This window comes from Echinops telfairi, unplaced genomic scaffold (assembly GCF_000313985.2).
Source record: "Echinops telfairi isolate 266 unplaced genomic scaffold, ASM31398v2 ScPeMD7_21;HRSCAF=78, whole genome shotgun sequence".
NCBI classification, from domain to species: domain Eukaryota; kingdom Metazoa; phylum Chordata; class Mammalia; order Afrosoricida; family Tenrecidae; genus Echinops; species Echinops telfairi.
In genome coordinates, this window is record NW_022103918.1 from 10,205,579 (window position 1) to 10,225,467 (window position 19,889).

At 37.6% G+C, this 19,889-nt stretch overlaps 1 protein-coding gene across 3 annotated transcripts in view; it reads right to left on the bottom strand.

Annotated features, from left to right (window-relative positions):
• LOC101662850 (SRY-box transcription factor 5) overlaps window positions 1-19,889 on the bottom strand; it is a 234,923-nt gene that overhangs the window by 74,163 nt on the left and 140,871 nt on the right. For 2 of the 3 annotated variants that reach the window (XM_004700182.3, XM_045288471.1), the window contains exon 5: window positions 4,907-5,053. The exons of the other annotated variant lie outside the window; for it this stretch is intronic. In XM_004700182.3, coding sequence (XP_004700239.2) covers window positions 4,907-5,053 — 147 coding nt within the window. The remainder of the gene's footprint in view (window positions 1-4,906; window positions 5,054-19,889) is intronic. 3 annotated transcript variants of the gene reach the window in all.

Here is a 19,889-nt window from a genome sequence, read left to right on the forward strand (position 1 = left end):
GTGAGGATTTCTTGATGAGATGAAATCCTCTCCCTCATCAACAATTGCGTGAGCAGTGTGGGAAACCGAATAAAAACTCTGCTTTCTCAACTATTGTAGGTATCAGCATAGATTCTTCCCTTTCAGGAACATAACTTATCCCTAAAGAACAAAATACATCAAGATCAAGTATGATCTCAAAGAAAGGGAGATCTAGATTCTTAAAAGATTAGAATGTATATGGGTTGCAGAAAGGAAAGTACTTGGATATGTTATATATTGTTTCCCAGAGTAATAACTGTTAAACAAATAGTCTCAGACACGTGTTAGACATATTCCAGACATCAGTAGTATATCTGACTTTCAAGAACCTATATCGCTGAAGAGTAACTTAATAACATAATTTTCTTTAGTAAGAAGAAGTATTTATTTTAAAGATTTCCTTTAAATAAGATCGCTCATACACTAAAAGTTCAAGATTCCAGACTTTCCCCCAAAGTCGTTTACCAATATTTAGCTGTAAACTCAGCTGTAAAGACACACTTGTGAGCAAAAAAGGATACTTATAAAGAACGAAACATATTTTATATGATCAATGAAAAGCAAAATTCTAAAATAGAATCCAGGGAACACAAAAAAATTAATAATGGTTAGAGACAAATGTACATGTTTTTAGGGGAAAAATTATGTTAACACCTGGGAACTTTAAATAAAACAGCTAATGTGCAATTCTCTATCATTGAGGTTTGGCAAGACAGAACAAAAGAAGGAAAAAAAAATTCTTGTAGCTAATAAAATCCAGACACTCTAGGAAAAAAAAGGAGGATGAAATTAAGTAATGGTTATATGTCAGGCATTAATGCAAACAGTCACCAAACAGTAAGTTCAAGGACATATAACCCAACAGCATTGTTACTTGTGGTTCACTGATGGAGGCTTTGAACAGACCAGAGTTCTCATCGTATTTTCACATTTACAGAACACAATTCCTCTGTGCGGTTTTCAGCGGTTCACTGTTGAGTCCTCTAAAGGTTTCTCTATCATTTAATATTATAAATAAGTATGTTCCTAGGGGGCAGTTCAAAGCTCAGTACAGAACTCTTACAACAGCACAGGCAGGTCAAGTGACCTTTCTCCAATTCTCTTCTCTCTGGTGCTGAGGACAGACAAAGTGATATGTCTGTCATACGCCATTACCATTAGAACAGAATCTTGTTCTTTTATTACAACTGAACTCCGCCAGATTTCTCAGCAGGAATGCTAAGTGAAATCAATGTCTTGGATTTCCAGGCTGAGCTTGGAGGTCACAGCCACTCTATCATTTCTCAGCATTATCCTTTCTCTCGCGCGCATACACTCCCCAAGCCTCCAACTGGCACACAGCAGATTGAAAACAGCATGCATCAGAGGACTCATGCTGTACAATTTTACAGCCTTTTGGAGCCCCTCCTTTTGATTCCTCCCTTCCATTTTTTTTGCAAATTGCAAATAAGTTTTGTTTGTGTCCTTCTCTAGAACTGTGAGTCAAAGGCAAAGGAACACCTAGGAAGAAGGGCACGCAAGGAAATTCAGAGAACAGGGCAGCTTTTTGACAGCTGCCAATAAGGTCATTATCCTGACATCCTTGCTTGCTTGTAATACACAATTCCATTGTTGCGAACAACAAATGCACTTTCAACATATGCCATCAATTTGTTGATACTAGGTAGGTATAGAGAACGCAGCAAAGATCCTTTATAATATATTTCTATCTTATCATTAGCTAGGCATACCAGTTCACAAAATGAAACATATAGAAAATAGCCTCAGGACACCAACAGTTGATTGTTTAAAGCCATACAAATGATAATGCCTGGTAGCTATCATACACAGGTGAAATAGCTTTGTGAAGTCAAAATGTTTATTATGCTGTGTATATGTGTCACTTCTAGGAAACTAACTTCACGTAAGGCCATGGAGCCACTTTATTGACCATTGGCTGTATTTTTTAGGGGATTGCTCTTGATTAAAATGATAGCAGCAATACTTATTTGTCTATTTCATTCACTAAATTTTCCTGCTGAAACAAAATAAGAACACATTTAAGAAATGTTTTCTGACAACAAGTGTACCTATAAACGGTGTATGAGCAAATACGAAACAAAGAAAGGTCACAGTTTTACTAACTCATTGTTCCTAATCTTTTTAAAAAAAGCTTGTTCCCCCCTTGGTCAAACCATTTACATCTTTTGCATTCATTGCAAATGTGGAGAAAGTTTTCTTAAATTTTATATGATAGAAAATTCACAAAGGGCTACTTTTAAAAGGTAATGGTACATTAAAGATAAACATTAAAGATCACTTGGAATGAGTGCAATGGGATCTATAGAACAAACTATTTTTACTCAAAACCCACTGCCACTGAGTCACACGTGACTCACAGGGACCCTGGCGGAGAGAGAACAACCGTGTGGGATGCTGAGCTTGCAGCTCGCTCTCCTGCATGGGAGACCTGGTCTCAGTCTCAAGGGGTAGCTGTTGGGTTCTCGCTGCTAACCTTGGGTAAACGCAGGTAAGTAAGGTCATATAATGTGGCAGCATTTGTTAATACTGAAGAATTACTCTGTAGGACTCTATGAAGATGCAGAAACATAGCTCATAAAGCAGTTTCTTAACCTTAGCAAATCCAACTGTGCTCAGTTTTTGTGGCTGAAACAGTTACCCATGAAAGAATATTTATAGCAATCATTCCATAAATATTTGAGTGGGTGAATAAATGATTGAACAAATGGTTGGATCGATAGATGGGTTAGTTTGACTGGTATTGAAAAAAAAAACCTTCATAATTATTTGCAAAACTAATTGGGTAAGAAAGCATTAAAACAAAAAAATCTAATAGTCACCAAAAGAGAATTGTATACCCTAAACCCATAAAAATATTTTAATATAAGCATCACTATGAAATATGATATGAAATCACATTACTACATCAAGGAATAATGGAACAACACTCAATACAAGGGATTGTTTGTGCCTCTGACAATACTGCTCCAACTACTTCTTTTACTCAGTTATCCTGTCCTTGGAATAGAGAAACACCAAAATATCTGTACTTGAAAAGTTAAAGATATTCAGCAAATGCTACAGTTATTATCAAATTCTCACAGTTACATGCTACTAAGTTTAAAGAACAGTCAACGGGCTGTAAGTATACAAAAACACACAACAAGCAAGGTCCACTGAAAAGCTGAACTCTAGGATCTAAAAACATCAACATGATGTATTTGTACTCTCTGATGCCATAACAAAACACAAACAAACAAAACAGTGTCGTCAAGTAAATCCTATACAGAGAGACCCTATCCAAAACTCATAGCCATCGAGTGGATGGTGACTCATAGTGACCCTAAAGGACTGGGTAGAATTGCACCTCAGAGCTGTGGAAACTATAATCTTTTTGAGGCAGAAGCCCTGGAGTAGATAGTGGGTTTGAACCACTGGCTTCTTGTTAATCGGCCAATGCTTATTCCACAGCAGCACAGGGGTGCTGAAGTCACAGGAGGGTGTACAAGATGTTGTTGTCCTATGCATCTTTATTTATCGCTGGTGACCTTAAAGCTTTACCATAAGGTCATTGAATAGATTTTTATTTCTTCCTCAAACATTAAGCCAGGTTATGTTAAAAACCAAAAGCATATCTAGTTACTTAGGCATTCTGGAGAGGTGGAAACTAGACTTCAGACTCTTAACTAACCCCTTCTCTTTCCCCATTCCTCCTCTGCAGTAATAAAGCAAAAACACACGGGAGAGATAACAGAATCTGGAGAAGGATAAAACAAACTTAGGGTGTGATTTTTCATTATTTCGTAATATTTGTCTTTTTATAAGATCTTTTCCAACTTTTTGTGATGACTCTAATTCTCTTACATTTTCGATATTTCAACATGGACAGCAGAATCAACTTTCTAGGCAATTCAGCAGAAGACAAAGTATTATTATTCTGGTGGAAATTTAACTATATCATCAGCTTGCTACTAAATATTTATTAATCAGAAAATAGACTCCATATTCTAAATTCTATACATTTTATGGAAAAATGGAATGACAAGACGATGGAAAGTTTACACAAATTTTGTGAAACCCCTCCTAAGCTTCCTTGTAAATAAATTCCCTGAGCGATTTTAGGGACCGGCACTTTAAGATTATTTTATTCATAGAAAGTTTAGTATGGCGTCCACAGGACACCATTTAAATAAGCTTTTAACAAACACATAAATCACTTAAACTCAGTTTTACTGCATTTCTCTCCATCTAAGCCAAGAGATAGCTATTGACTGACTCTTTGCTGATCCCCTTCCAGAGTCTATCAGGAAATGTTTCCTTGGCTTCATCAGCAAACCTATTTCTGAGTGGTCTACCCCCTGGCGATATTCTTATATCCTTATCTCTACAGGACCATGCCACTAGATGGGTGCTCTACCCAGTATTGGCCATAGTATAACAATTACTAAGAGTTAAATAAGGTATCTTCTATGAGTCCTAATTCTACTCATCCCTGTCCATTTCAGGTGCCCTTTTCTCATGAAATAACACTTTTATCTGTAATTTTTCCTATAATGTACGATTTGGTATCAGATAGTATGGTTATTTTTAAAATAAATGTCTACTTTCTAAATATCTACTTCTAAGATAACTGGATACAAGATACTCATCTGATTAATCTTTTTACAGTACACATCCCCACAATAGCTATCAGTGCACGCTTGTTGAATAAAGCGATGACAAAATGTGTGTCTGGCCATTTATATGTATCCCTTATTGCATCTAATTGACTCAGTTCTGTGCAGATGGGGATTAGTTGCTGGCACAAAATTGATATTCAATAAGTTATACTAAAGAAAAAGAAAAATTCTAAATGGTAAGACGGGGATCTTCTTGAACAGAGTACCTTGCTTTTGGGTGGTGGGCTGCTTGTGCTCTTGTCTGTGTGAATGCTGGTAGGGGAGACAGCAGCACCAAGGTTGCCTTGGGGTATGCCTGGAAGCTTTCCTCCTGGAGAAACCTGCATTGCAGCTAGCTGGGCAGCATATAACTGCTACAGAAGGCAGAAGAAGAGAAAGAGAGAGAGATTTTTTAAGTTATCAGTAATAAAACAACTGCACCTCTCAGAAAGTACCTTTCAGAGGTGGTATTTTTCCTATAGGTACTTTTGTTCAGTGCTCTGAAGTATTTTAAAGAAGAAGCTGTCACCTAACTTTCATGACTTACTTCTCAGGGGGAACATGACAGATACCATATATGGGGAATTTCAGGGTCAGCATGCCTAGGGATTAAAAGCAAACAAGAACCATGCACATTGACTCTTCCCTGAATGCTTAGCAAAAGCAAATACATCATATTATGTGGTTGAGACCGCTTTCAAACTTACATAGTGTGCTACAAACAAGGGAATACAGCTTTGCTCAAGCAATACATTTCTTACTGTCCATAATGGCCAAGTCCCATATAGTTGGTTTCTCTGTCTGTTAAAATGGGAAGCTGCAACACTTTCTGTTTCATGAAGGCTCGTTGTATTGAAACACAATAAAGGCATTGAGAAGGGCTGGAAGGAGGCTATTTGAGGACCATTATCTGGTCAGCTTACCTACATGGATGAAAACTAACTGGATGTTTGCCAGAAGTTCACTTTACTTCATGATATATAAACACAGACAAACCTGAATTATCTGGAGGACTGGGGTTTTACATAAGATGTCTAAAGCACATACTCTTACACTTAGCTATCATATAATAATTCTTATTAAACAATCAATAAAAAAATCTCAATCATTCGAGTGAATTATAAATTTAAAGTAAGATTTTACTTTAATAAAGAAAATTTTATGATATAGTACCAAGACAAAATTTGGTGTAGACTTAAATGAGCATATCAAAAAACTTTAAAAGCCTAGCTAGGGAGGCAATTACTATAGTACAGGAATCTCCATTGCTACCCAAGTTCCTCTTTTCCATTTGTCTTAAAATTCCATGAAGAGTTTTGCTATGCAAAGTAGAAATTCTGTGAATTCTAAAGGGAAATAAAGGGGCTTTTATGGAGAAGTATGGTGAGATAGCTCTCTCAATTATCTTGCCATTTCTCTGAAAGGAATAATTTAAAGGATAAAACTTATCAGGGTAAGCTAAAGATCCTAATAAGGAGAGTCTATTAAAGAAATCATGTAAACTAATGACAGAATCCTGTGTATATCAAAACACACACATACATCGCTCACACTTTACACAAAGATATTAAGAGTAGTATGTCTATATAAAAATAGGAAATTAAAAGAATGGATACAAATGATAGCTTATTTCTTTATCATGCAAGTTCATTTAGGACAAATACATCTGTGAAAACCACTTATGTTGTTATAAATCATAGAAACAACCTGAGCGGTACTATAATATATAAAGGGTTGAAGCTGAATGAGGTCACTCACTGTGGTAGGTGAACAGACCAACTGTGCATTTAGTCTTGCAGGACAGCTTGCTTCTTATCTTAAACTAATGTGCTGAGAATTAGTTCAATACTCCCCAGACCTAAAATACTGTATTTTTATTTCCTCTCTTCTAGATCATGAGTTTTGCAAAGGAATCCCATACTTTTAAGATGGACTCTTATCCATTGATTCTTTTGTGTCTGCCTTATGCTCATATGGTTTTATATATATATGTTTATATATATATATACATACAAACATACATATAGTTTCTAAAATTGGAGGAAGACTCAATAACAACCTGTGCTATGCAGATACGCAGCCTTGTTTGCTCTAAATGCCTTGAGGCACTAGCTAACAAAGGCAAAATGCTATATCCTTGTATGGATTATACCTGAAAGTAACAAAAATGAAAATCTTCCATCTGTAAAACTAAACAATATCATGAAAAACTGGGTTGTCAAAGGTTTCATTCTACTTGGGTCAGTAATCACTGCTCAGTGAAACATCCATCTCAGAACTAAGTGGCATGGTGCACTAGGAAAATCTGCTCCCAAATGACCTCTTTACAGTTCTAGTAGCTAGGATGGGTCTGACTTGAGTCGTGGTCCTCACCCACCCCACATGCTTGCAAATGTGGGACCATAAAAACAGAAAGCAAAGAAAACGTGTGCATTGGAATTAAGCTATTGGTGAAGTATACCAAATATACCTTGGGTCACCAGAAGACAAAAAAGTCTGTTGAGAAAATATACAACCAGAATGTTCTCTATAAAGGCAAGGATAGTGAGACTGATTGCTGATTTAATCACTAGAAAGACAAATCACTAGAGCACGACATCATTTTGGTATCACAGAATGTCTGCAAAAATGAGCAAAAACAAATCTGAGATGGATTTGAGCCCACAACAATGGGTTCAAATGTGTATCACAGTTTATACTAATGATACAGGGACAGGCAAAGATTCTCTCTGTTGTACATCAGATTACCTGTGAGCCCAGGCTGTCGTTCTTGTGGTGCAGCTCATGGGTTCACCCTGCTTACCTTTCAGTTAGCAGTTCAGTGGGTAACCCACCACACCACTAGGGGGCCTTACATACTATGTAGAAGGAGTCTTTTAATGTGTTTTATGAAAACACTAGGCATCTATTTCAATAGTAATAAACTTACACTCGCTGGTTAAACAAGTTCCAGTTGGAGACACCAAGAAGGACACAACATCCATTTGGAAAGGGCAAGTATAAAATATATGGTAAATCTTTACAAAAAAGGTTCTGGGGAAATCAGCGTAGAAAGGGCTAGGCAATGTTGCTTATGGGGCCCACAGTGGCAAACCCTCTGCCTAGGGAGTGCCAAAAGGGTAGCATCCTTGAAGAGCTGCAGGCAAGAGTAGACATTTGTGTTTTAAACAAGTGAGATCAAGGTCTAGAAACAACGTCTTTGAATGGCTGAAGCAGGAGATGACACTAAGACTTTACCAGGGTAACCTTGAAGAAGGAGCACAACAAAAGCAATGGCTACCCAGAAGCAGAAATACTCCAGGCAAAACAAAAGGGGGACAGTTACGAACAAAGGTCTTGACAAATGTCGTTTATTTGGGGCCTGGGGTGGGTCAGGGCTGGGGTGTTTTTCTTGTTGGATTTGCCTCAGAGCCAAAGAACACTGGCATCTGTTTATCCTGAGAGTAAAGCACTAGCACAAAGTCACCGAGGAAACCTTCATCAGCGAGTATTTTTCCATGAAAACCATTCATTCCTCTCATCAAACAAGGGCAATTTTGTGAGGGTTTATTTGGGACATCATTAGGCACCTACCTGATTTGGCTCCTGCTGACTTCTTTTGGTTTGTTAATTTACAAAAGTGTTTAAAGGGGCACCATTTCTTCGTCAGTGAAGAGTGCAAAACAGACTTCGGTGACATGACTAGAAATGCTTGGGAGCATCACTTATAAAAGTATCTTGCACTTGAAGCTTATGACGGAAAATAAAGTTTATTTTTATCTCACAACCCAAAATTTCCATGAACTTCTTGAAGCCTCCTCATACACAGACATGACTCTCAATTTTGGCTCCATTTGTTGCAGAAGCCGACTTCGCTGTCTCTTCAGACAATCAAGCTCCTGCGAGATCATGCATTCTACCTTCAGTGGAATAGTTCCGAACAGGAAAAGCAGACCGAGGCAGGCCTGAATTCCACTCTCTTCTCTGAGCTATGCAACCCCAATCTACTGCTTAGACCTCAATTTCACAGAGTGTAAATTGTGGGATCCATACAACTGTTTCCATAAGAACTGATGTGATGATCAAATCACAGAGTGCATAGAAATTGCTCAGAAAGACCAGGCAAAAGACACTTGTTTGCTAAATAATACTTAAAATTGTAAGTAGATTAATCTCATCAAGTAAATATTATATTAGCTAGGAAAACGACAAATGATGACTTCCTACTACACACTGTGGAATTTAACAGTTGCAGGAAGGGAGGATAGAAAATGTGTAAATATAGTGTCTTCACCAAATCAAGATTGATAAACACAAATGATTACACTTTAAGTATATTACAATTGTACGTCATCCTTACAGGTATTAGGAGAAGAAATGAGGCAGTGCATTCAAGTATGTTTTCATAGACAAGACAGAGCTGGAGTAGGCCTTCAAACGTGAGTGGAGATGGAATCATTAAAGAAAACAGACCGGTTATTCTAAGGAGGAAGCACCTTTTTTTTAAACACGTAGGAGCAAGAAGGGCTAGTTGTTGCAAAAGGAATACACATGATGGTCTAGAATAGTGAGAGCCCTGCTGGTGAAGTGGTGGGTTATGCATTGGAGTACTAACCAGAAGATTGGTGGTTCAAATCCACTAGTTACCCAGCAGGAGAAAGAAGAAGCTGCTTCCTCCCTTAAAGATGTACTTCCTGTAAAACCATGAGAGCAGTTCTATTCTGTCTATATGGTCCCTGTGAACTGGAAACAACCTGGGTTTGGTAGAAAAGTGAGTGGTAGAAAGGACAACGGCTTAAATAGAACGAGGGTGCACACCTGTTGAGAGGAAAACCACGTGGATTTGAAGTTCACCTGATGAGTACCCTTGAGATATTGGCAAAGGCGTTTGGATTTCAGATGTAAGTAGCTGACAGCTACACAATGTTCAAGTGAAATAAAGTTCATTTAGCTAGGATGAAGATGGGAATATCAGTTATGTTATCAGCTATCAAATTTTTCTTAGTGATAATATTGATCATATGCACTTAGTGGTTGGCAGCCTGACTGAAGCAACAGTTGTGAAAATGAAGTTGGAAAAATGATTCCAATTTGATAGCATACTGGTTGCATAAACACCTACCAGTTAGCTAGAGAAAAGGAAAACCACAGAAATGGGGGGGGGTAGTTGTAAGTTATAATTAAGTTATACAATGTCTTCGTTTCATAGATATATTTTTACCTATCATATATTCTTATTTGTTTATATAATTATTATAGCATCTTGGCAAAACCAAAACACACACATGAAGTTTCAAAAAGTAGAAAAATTCCATTCTTTCCAATACATTTTTCTACACACTCTTTAAAGCCTCCTTTTATATTTTCTTTCTTTTGGGATAAAGGAAAAACTGAGTCAAACTGATTTTCCTATAGTTCTGCACTGAGAGAGTGAAAATGCTAGAATCATTTAGTCACCGATTTCCCCTAAAATATAGTTCTTGGGACTACACTGCAGGGTGAAGAACAATTGTGGATATACCATATCCACAACGCAAGCTTGGATGGATCACTACCGTCCCCATACCTATTCCTGGTGAGCCCGTGTGACAGAGGAGGAAGGGTGCAAAGCATCAGGGCTGTCCCCGGTGAAGGCACGAGGTTAGCTGTGAATCCCGGACTTTGATACCATCCATGTATCTCTTCTTGCCTGGCCTCGTAGTACACGTTTTGTCTTTTATTCATTGTGATTTATAGCTTGTTTACCAAAACACTATTAGGCAATGAGTTTACAGCTTATTCTTTTAGCTGGCCAGTAATGACCCGGTGTGGGTCACAATGTCTGAAGGTATGATAAGGGACAGATAGTTTAACTGTGCTAATTCATTATTATTAATTTGAGGGGGGGCAGTAATGCTACATTTGGATAATATGGATTTACATGATAGTAGAGACAAATATATATATACTTTAAGATTATTATACTCGTGATCTTATATATACTATATTTACTCATATATATACTTTAAGATCATCATACTCAGATATCCTGAGCTACCAGTTCGTCCCATTCAGTGCTAGGGGTAGAGAAAGTCCATAAAAGTCTATATAAAACCTAAACTACAACATATTTTTTCAAATTCCTAGACATGGCAAATTCTTGCCATTTCTAACAGCTTTTTGTTGTTGTCGTTAAAGATCAATTGTTAAAAATAGAACTCCGATTGACTTCGAGTTTAGTTCCTGATCGCCATCTGGAGTATTTGGGATCCAGAGTTTGGTGCTGACAAAAATATCTATCACTATTTGTTCCCCCAACCCATTTACTGACCAGTAGACTCCTTGAAGGCAGGATTTATGCCCCTATTTTTCACTGTTTTATCAGGAAATCCTCCAAGCCAGAAGAAATGGAGATGAATAAAAGCAGAAATAGACTGTGCAAGATAATATATTTTATTTACAAAGAATTCCAGTAGATGATCTAACATATATCTATATCTATCTATATATTCATTTAATAATAATAGTGAACGTACACTGGGGCCAACAAAAATTTTGTGAAAAAATGGAATTCAAAGAGAATCAAGTTTTACTGTGAACTTTTTGAAGCCCCGCTCTACATGAAATGAACTTAAACCTTTGGGGGAAGGAAATGAACATGCTTCTACTATTGGAAGAATTAGAAAGAAAAGCTCATTAGTGATGTTGATAAAACTTCACGTTCATTTATCTATTCATTTCATTTAGGCATGTGGGCAAAGAAACAATGAATTTTAAGATCTTATTACCATAAGAACAAATATATTCTAATATACTCATTATAGTCATAATTATAAAAGAAAGTGGATGTCAGCTTGGGAACATTAACAGAAAAAATAGGTAAGAAGCATTAGGAAAAAAGGTAATATTTTTTAAAAAACAATAAACTGTGATATTTAAGTTATAGCTACTCTTTATTTTGGAAAGGACAAAAGAAGAATATTTTCTTCTTAATAAGTGGGTATACAATCCTAAATATTAATTATTTAGAGAGTAAAATAATTTAAACTTAGAGCTGTGACCATTTGTTGTTAGTGATATAAACTATATATTGCTGTCTTCCTCTCTTAGCTCAAAGCTTAATGTTCTATTTGGATAAAGACGTACTATCAGGGCTCCGTTCCTTGTGCTGAGCATCTGGATGATGGGCAGATATTGCTATGTACTATGTGCACAGGAAGCTCTTTACACAGGAGTCAGGAGCACTTGACCTTGTATGAGGGGTTACCAAAACAACAACAACAACAACAACAACAACCCAGAATTGTGCTGGGCAGGGCAGAGTTTTCATAGTATATATTTATCCTGCTAGGCAAGCATGGAACAACTTGCTCTGAATCAGTGCACCCAGTAGCATCGCCTGGGACGGTTTTTGTAAAAGCAGTTTCACTTGAAACTCATTTCTGGTGATGGCTGATTGAAGAGAATAGCATGTGGCTGTTCAATTTTGTTTCCCACTGAGGGAAAAATGCGGCTGAAACTGTTGTTGCACACAGCTTTCAAGGACAACGCTATGGGAAAAACTCAAGTACACGAGTGGTTGTCTCGCTTCAGAGAAGGTGAAGTGTTGATTGATGGCAAACCTCATCTAGATGCCCCTCAACTTGTAGAACAGAGATGTCAACTCGTAGAGCATTTGCAGTTCGTTTCACCGGGTCAGATTGTTCAGCCAGTTTTCTATTTAGAGCTTCTGCAAAAATTGCATCACAGTGTGTGACAAATAGGGCCTGATTTGTGGCAGACTGGGGACTGGTTTTGCCACCATGACAATGTACCTGCGCATGCAGCCATTTCTGTGCAACAGTTTTTGGCAAAAAACAGCATGCCTGTCTTGCCCCACACTCTTTACTCACCTGACCTCGCTCCATGTGACTGTTTTTCATTTCCATAGATGAAGAGGGGCATGAAAGGACAGCGGTTTGACAACTGAGAAGAGGTGAAGAAAAAAAACGAGGGAGGTGCTGTCAGCTATCCAAACAGATGAGTTTGAAAAATGTTTCCAAGAATGGAATCACAGATTTGACAAATGTATTATGTGTAATGGAGAGTACTTTGAAGTTGATAAGGTTGTTTTGTTAAAAAAAATTTTTTTAAATACATGGCTTTTGGGGAAAAAAATTCCATTGGGGGATTCCCCCTAGTGTGTTGACCTGTTTTATTTTAGCGCAGGCAGAGATTAGGAGATGGAACTATACCTGCCTTACTGAAAGATAGAACAAAGTAAATTGTGCTCACTATCTTCTCTCTATCCACAGGCCCTTTTTTTTACTTAAAGCCCACATCTCTCTTCCTTGAATCACCAACTTTAGCACATTAAATTGGAAAGGACTTGGGTATAACAACTTCTTTTATAAAAAGTGAAGTTAAAAGTAAATAAAAAAAGACCTTCTCTAAATGCTACATGCCTAACATATTCATTTTTAAAAGATTTTGTGAACTGTAACATCGCCAATACCTGACAACAGACAGCACAATCACTTAATATTCTTGTTCTTTAATTCAAGAGGATTTCAAAAATGTCTTGGGAAAAAATGGAATTTTTGAACTTTTTGAAGTCTCTTCATGGAATTTTGCAGACGCACTTGGGGGCAATGGGTTATGTATTGGGCTTCTAACTGTAAAGTCAACAGTTTGAAACCACCAGGCATTCCATGATAGAAGAAGGAATTCTCCCATACAATTTTGGGGTCTCAAAAGCCCAGGGGGGCAGCTGTACCTTGTCCTAGGAGTCAGAGTCAACTCCATGGTAGATGAATTTGAGAACTCAAGTTTTATATAGTGAAATGCAGCTTTTGCTTTTGCTAATGTCTTTACAATTCTTTTTATGAGAGAAAATAATATATAAATAAAATTTCATATTGAACATCAACGTGTAAAAGATTAAAGAAGCCTGTTACAATGATAAATACTGTACTATATCGCATTTAACACTTAATCATTTTAGGCCAATGAAGTTGTCTTAATTCGCTTTAAGTTTTTAAAAAGGTATAGGATGAAACTGGCAATTCTTTCATTCTTGGTTTGGGTTTGGCTGCCAAAACTCTGTCGCCGAAATAAATAGCAGTCTCTTTTACAATCCCACGTGAACAAATATACAGAGATCTACATTTTCAAAGAGGAAGCTCAAAAAACAAAAGTTGAGTCCAGCCCATTCTAACTGATACCATTATGAACTCTGCCAAAGGGTTTTCAAGAACGGGTTTTTTGGAAGTCGTTTTCCAGACCTTATTTTCTGAGGCACCTACAAATGGATTTAAATCAACAACCTTTGGATTAATAGCAGAGCGCTTCATAGTTTAGGCCACTCAGGGATTCACAGAGCTAACAATTTCCTGCATACCAGCGCCATCAAGTCAAATATACGTATGGAAATGCAAAATAATTTAAGCTTTTAATTCAAGGACAACAGTCTGGAAAAGGTAACATATATATAATATGCAAAATTTTGGGACTAGAGATTTAACCAAATGTTGTATTATACCATTAGATTCCTATAATACAACATTCCACCATTATATTTCTGTTATATTATTATTGTATTATATTGTATTACTATATTATAGTTAATATATATAGCTAATATATTATAACTATATATGGTATATATAGTTCATATAGTAGTAAATGGTGTAATTTTAAAGTTCAATTCAAACCTGAGAGATATGTTATACATCATGACTAGGAAAAGCATTTGTTCCTGATTTCTTTTTTTAAAGAGGGAATAAGGAATCACATTTGTGAAGAAAAAATTTAGAAAGCAATTTCAAGGCTCTATAAGTGTTATCTTTATAGCTTAATTTCAGATTCTTAATGTAACATAAATGTGGAGTTTAAAGAGAAACTAATGTACTGGAGAAAATCTTTCAAAACATACCAGCATGTTTCAGTGTGAATAAATTTGCTTTGCACATTATTTTTCATAATGTGTCTTCACAGAAAATTACCAGAGCAAGCAGAGTTTAAACACGGACGTTCTCTAACATCATCGGTTCTTCTTGCTGGTACACTTCAAGTGTATTTATTTCATGACAACTTTCTCCAACATTATCTCTTCTTGCTGGGACGCTTTAAGGGTCTGCCAAAAAGGAGCCCTGGTGGCATTAGGGGTTACATGTTGGGCTGCTAATTACAAGGTCAGCAGTTTGAAACCACCAGCTGCTTCTAAGGAGAAAGATGCGGCTTGTACTCCCATAAAGAGCTACCACGTCAGGAACTCACAGGGGCCATCCTACTCTGTCCTCCAGGGTCACTAGCAGTTGGAATCACCTTGACGGTAGCAAGTTTGTCTGTCTGTCTGCTTTCCAAAGTGAATGAACCTTGTTAATTCCTCTTACCAATAAAACAACAGCTTTAGTATTTGTATAGTCTTAACAATACTTGAGATTGTTTCTCATTTTGATTATAGCTATTCAAATGAATATGAGGTAATATCCCATTTTGGTTCATTTATCAGCATTTCTTTAATGATCAGTGATGACCATCTTTTTCATGAGCTACTCTTATGTCTTTTGCTAAAATATCTATTTGAACCTTTGTCCTCTTTAAAAGATGGATTTTCCAGTTATTGAGTTGTCAGAATTATTTAGACATTTGAATGTGATTTCGAAGAATAAAACTTAACAGTGAGATGGGGCAATGGTCCAGTTTCAAGACACCAGAAACGCGCATCATTATTATGTCATCCCAATGACATAATAGAGGAGCATACATTTCTTTTGTATTTTCCAGAACTGTGTTGTAAAAGCCTTTAATTTAAAAAAATACCCCCACTGCCAGCCAGTCCTGGGGCTCTGGGGTTTGGCTCAAGGGGAGTCCCTCTGGGACATGGGGGTACAGTGAATGGGGTGACCTTCTGCTGGGCATGCCTACACAGTAGGGGATGCTGGGCCCCTCGAGGGTTTTCCATATCGGCTCCAATGAATTTCTTCCCTTTTGCTTAACAACAACAACAAAATTCCAATAGAGGAGTGCAATCCTTAGTTTTAAGGGGTTATGTGACTTTTGGTCAAGGAAGGGACACACCAAATAAGGCTTCTGAAAGGTGACAGCTTTCATTAACTACTAAGGAAACTTTTAGGGGAAAATTTGGGCTGGGCCGTCTGAGCTGACAGCTGGTGTTCAGGATCTGATCCCTGTCAATCCTGTAGAGGATGAAATGATCTCCTTGGTCCCTACATACAGAAGTGGAGTTGGCAGCATAACTGGCTCTTTCACAGATCGGGAGGGGAAGTGCTTCAAGTAAAATGGAAAAGGTTTTCAGTCAATCTCCACAGCAGGGTACCAAACGGAGAAGAACTAACCCGAAAGAAGCAATGGCTGGAGTACACCAGTATTCCAGTCACTGGGAAGAGAGACTTCGAACATCTGCAGGTGGGGTTTCCAGAATCTTCCATAGAAACTTCAGAATTGTAGAAATAAGTGATCCACCCCAAATACCACCCGAGAGCTAAGGGCACTCGTCAATGGAGCATACTTTGAAAGCGTTGGGACACAAGAGCTGCAATATCCGGTTTGGAAGGACAAGACTTGAACAGACCAGTCTGCCTTCAGTGCTAAGGGCAGAAAGTGCACCTATGGAAATACGAAGCTTGCTGCTCAGGGCTCCAAGGCATTAACTCCTGTGGTGTGAGCCACAAAGCCTTGACAACATCAGTCCTAGCTGACATGTCTTGGAAAAGCTGGGACAGAAAAGTAAAACTTATATTGTACTACAGTGAAGATGTGCACAACAGCTATTATGTGATGCATGTAAAGTTGTTATCACCAAATATTAATAATATATAGCTAATTTTCAGAACTCTTTTCAAAATTCAGCCCAGCTCAGTGTGATACTTGGACCAGATACACAGCTTTCAGAGAGGGTTGGAGCGTTGCGAGGGCGTGAAGATGCATTTGCTAAAAATGAAAGAAAAGAGTTGAACTTCCTCTAATCTGAAGACCCTTTTCACAGGTGTGCTACTCTCATGCTGGTGCGGTCACACTGCAGATACTGGAGCACACAGAGAAGAAACACTCAATGTACTCGATTTCTGAAGCTTTCTTCATTTTACTACACACCAGTAAATTATGAACAGCTCGAAAAACATTTTGACTTTTATAATCCATGCAGTTCCTTAAAGAACCAGATATATTTGCGCGAGTCAAACAAGCAAACGCCAACAGATAGTTTATCTCTCTCCACCGCCCCCCCCCTTTCCCTCTCTCCCTCCCTGCAATTTTCTACACCACAAGCCATCTTCACGTACTGCACAGTAACCCATTACAATATGTTCCAACATCTGCCTCCCCATATGATGTATGACCTATTCGATTGACCCTTTTTATGCCGCTCCAGACTTGCTGTTCATTACTGTGGGAGGATGAACACTTTGCATCTATTCCTGAGGTCACTAACCAGTAAATACATCTCCAGTTGGCAAGGTAAGCAGGACACTAGCTGGAAGGCTCTTCACATTTTCTTATATATCAGTGGCTACACGTATGTCTTTAATTAGTTTAATGTAGAGTGGAAAAAATGATGAGATTTCTTTCAAAGTAACAACAAGAAGAGAAAGGCTTATTCACAGAGAGAGGAGGGATAATTCTGTTGTTACCCAAGAGCTCATTGTTTAATAAGGAAGCCGGATATTATCAGAAAGATAATTCAAACAAATACTTCACTTTACTTGAATTCATAACTGTCCAATCACTGTTCATTTTATCACCATATACTGGGGGTGATAAGGACCAAATCATTTAAAAAGTAGTGAGCATTTTAACTCATCACCAAAGCACTTGAGTGTTAGTTCATGGTCAAATTGTGAGTTTTGTTGTCTCTAAGATCATACCTCCTTATAGAATGCACACTCTTTGGAGGGTTGGAATCATGTGGAGCATAGAGGGAGAATCAAATTTCCTCAGTGCCTGTGATCTGCCAGATCCTGGACCATAAGCTTGCAAGACATTGAAGGGTCCACAAATGATTACAATTCTATGAGTTCAATGGAAGAAATCAAGCCATCCGTAGGGGTTCTTGGTGGTACAAATGGCCACAGTGCTCAATGCAAACACAGAAGGTTGGAGGATCAAGTGCACTCAGAGATGTCTTGGAAGAGGAGATGGATGACTTACTTCCAAAAACTCAGCCATTGAAAACTCAGTGAAGCTTAATTCTACTTTGACACACATGGTTTTGCCAAGCCAGGGTAATGGGTTCAATGCTTCAATAGCTTATCTACCACAGGTTGAGCAATTTAGTTTCAGAAGTCTGGACACCACAATATAAACTTACTATATAGGTAGCAATGTTACTGGGAGGGGAGCATCCTATTTAATTGTATCTGATGAATTCATCTCCCTCTGTTAGAGTGAGATATAGGTATGAGTTCCCCTCTCCCATACCTACTGGCCATGAAAACAGGTATCTCCCCTAGACTCGAACTCACTACTGATCATTTCCAAAGCCTACTTTTAAAGCAGCAGTTCTCAACCTGTGGGTCATGACCCCTTTGGGGCGTCAAACGACCCTTTCACAGGGGTTGCCTAAGACCATCGAAAAACAGATAAATATTTCACAATATATAATTACATATTGTTTTGTGATTAATCATGATGCTTCAATTATTTTTAATTCTGTTCAATTTGTAACAATGACAATACATCCTGCATATCAGATATCTACATTATGATTCATAACAGTAGCAAAATTACAGTGAAGTAGGAACAAAAATAATTTTATGTTTCGGGGGTCACCACCACATGAGGAACTGTATGAAAGGGTCGCAGCACGAGGAAGGTTGAGAACCACTGGGTTAAAGACTTCAGGAGTGAGAGATTTGTTAACCTCATTTGGGGCACAGCACTACTAGTTTCCTGGTGTCGGGGAGATGAAACAAGAGCAGGGCAAGCGCTTCGGCCATTTTTTTTCTCGTGCTACTTACTACTCACAGGCAGCACCTATGATGAGTTCAAAACAAAAATGTTCTGTGTATCTCCCCACATTCCATTTTCTCTTTCAAATGTTCACGATTCAGAAAGTCTTACCTATTAATAGTAGTGTTGACTTTCTGAGTGCACAGATTAATCTAAATTCCTAGGGAAATCCACAGAAAGTGTTAACAAAATAATACAATCATAATAAACCCACTGCCATCAGGTTGATTCTGACTCACAGGATTTTCAAATACAAATATTTACGGAAGGAGACAACCTCATCTTTTCCTGGGTTTAAAACGCCAATCTTGCCAGCCCAATGCTGGGCCCACAGTGTCATCAGGACTATTTAATAATCATAAAAATATAAGGTTTATAGAAGGGTTACTATGTGCCAGACGCATGCACAAGTACTCTGATATTAGAACCTAACTCTCTATAGTCTACAGAGTACATACTCTCAGTCAGCACACCTTCAGAACTAGTTTGTTTTCATTTTAATACAGTAATAAGGGAATTATAGGATTAATTGGGTTCATTTTATACAATAGGGTATTAGGACAAAGATATGGACCAATCTGAGGAGGGCAAAGTTCAGAGTACTTCTGAGAGAAGCTCTTCTATTAAGCTACCAATAATGGTTTTATGATACAAAGAGTATAATCAATGTTCTGAATTATACACGTAGAAGTTGTTGAATTGGAAACTGTTTTGTTGTGTATATTTTTGCCACAATTAAAAAATAATTAAATGAATAACAATGAGTACAAGAAGAAAATGTTCTAAATTTTAAAAAATTCATTTTATTGGGGGTTCATACAGCTCTTGTCACAATCCATCCATCCATCCATCCACAGTGTTAAGCATATATTTAAATGTTCTAAAATGGATTGTGGTAATGATTTTATAATTTTTCTTGATATAATTGAATTACTGAATTGAATGGCATGTGAATGAAGTGCCAATAAAACCATTTAAAAATAAAATAAAGATACTCCAAATTTACAAAAAAAGAAGAAGAAATATGATATTGGGGATTGCAACAAGGAAGGAGGCAAATAGTATCTATGCGGAAATTTCTTGCTGGCATCTTGAACCCTCTCTCCTCCTTTTGCTTGTTGCCAGTAAACTGTCTTTGCTTTATTCTGTTCTCAATTAGCTAATGTGTCCTTCCTCTTTTAACCATTTCAAGAATTCGGGGGAGGGGGGACCTTAGAAAATAGGGAGAAGCTAATGAACTTTTGCCATGTTTTCATCTAGACACTCAAAATATGAATAGCTTTATCAGTTTGGTTTTTTTTT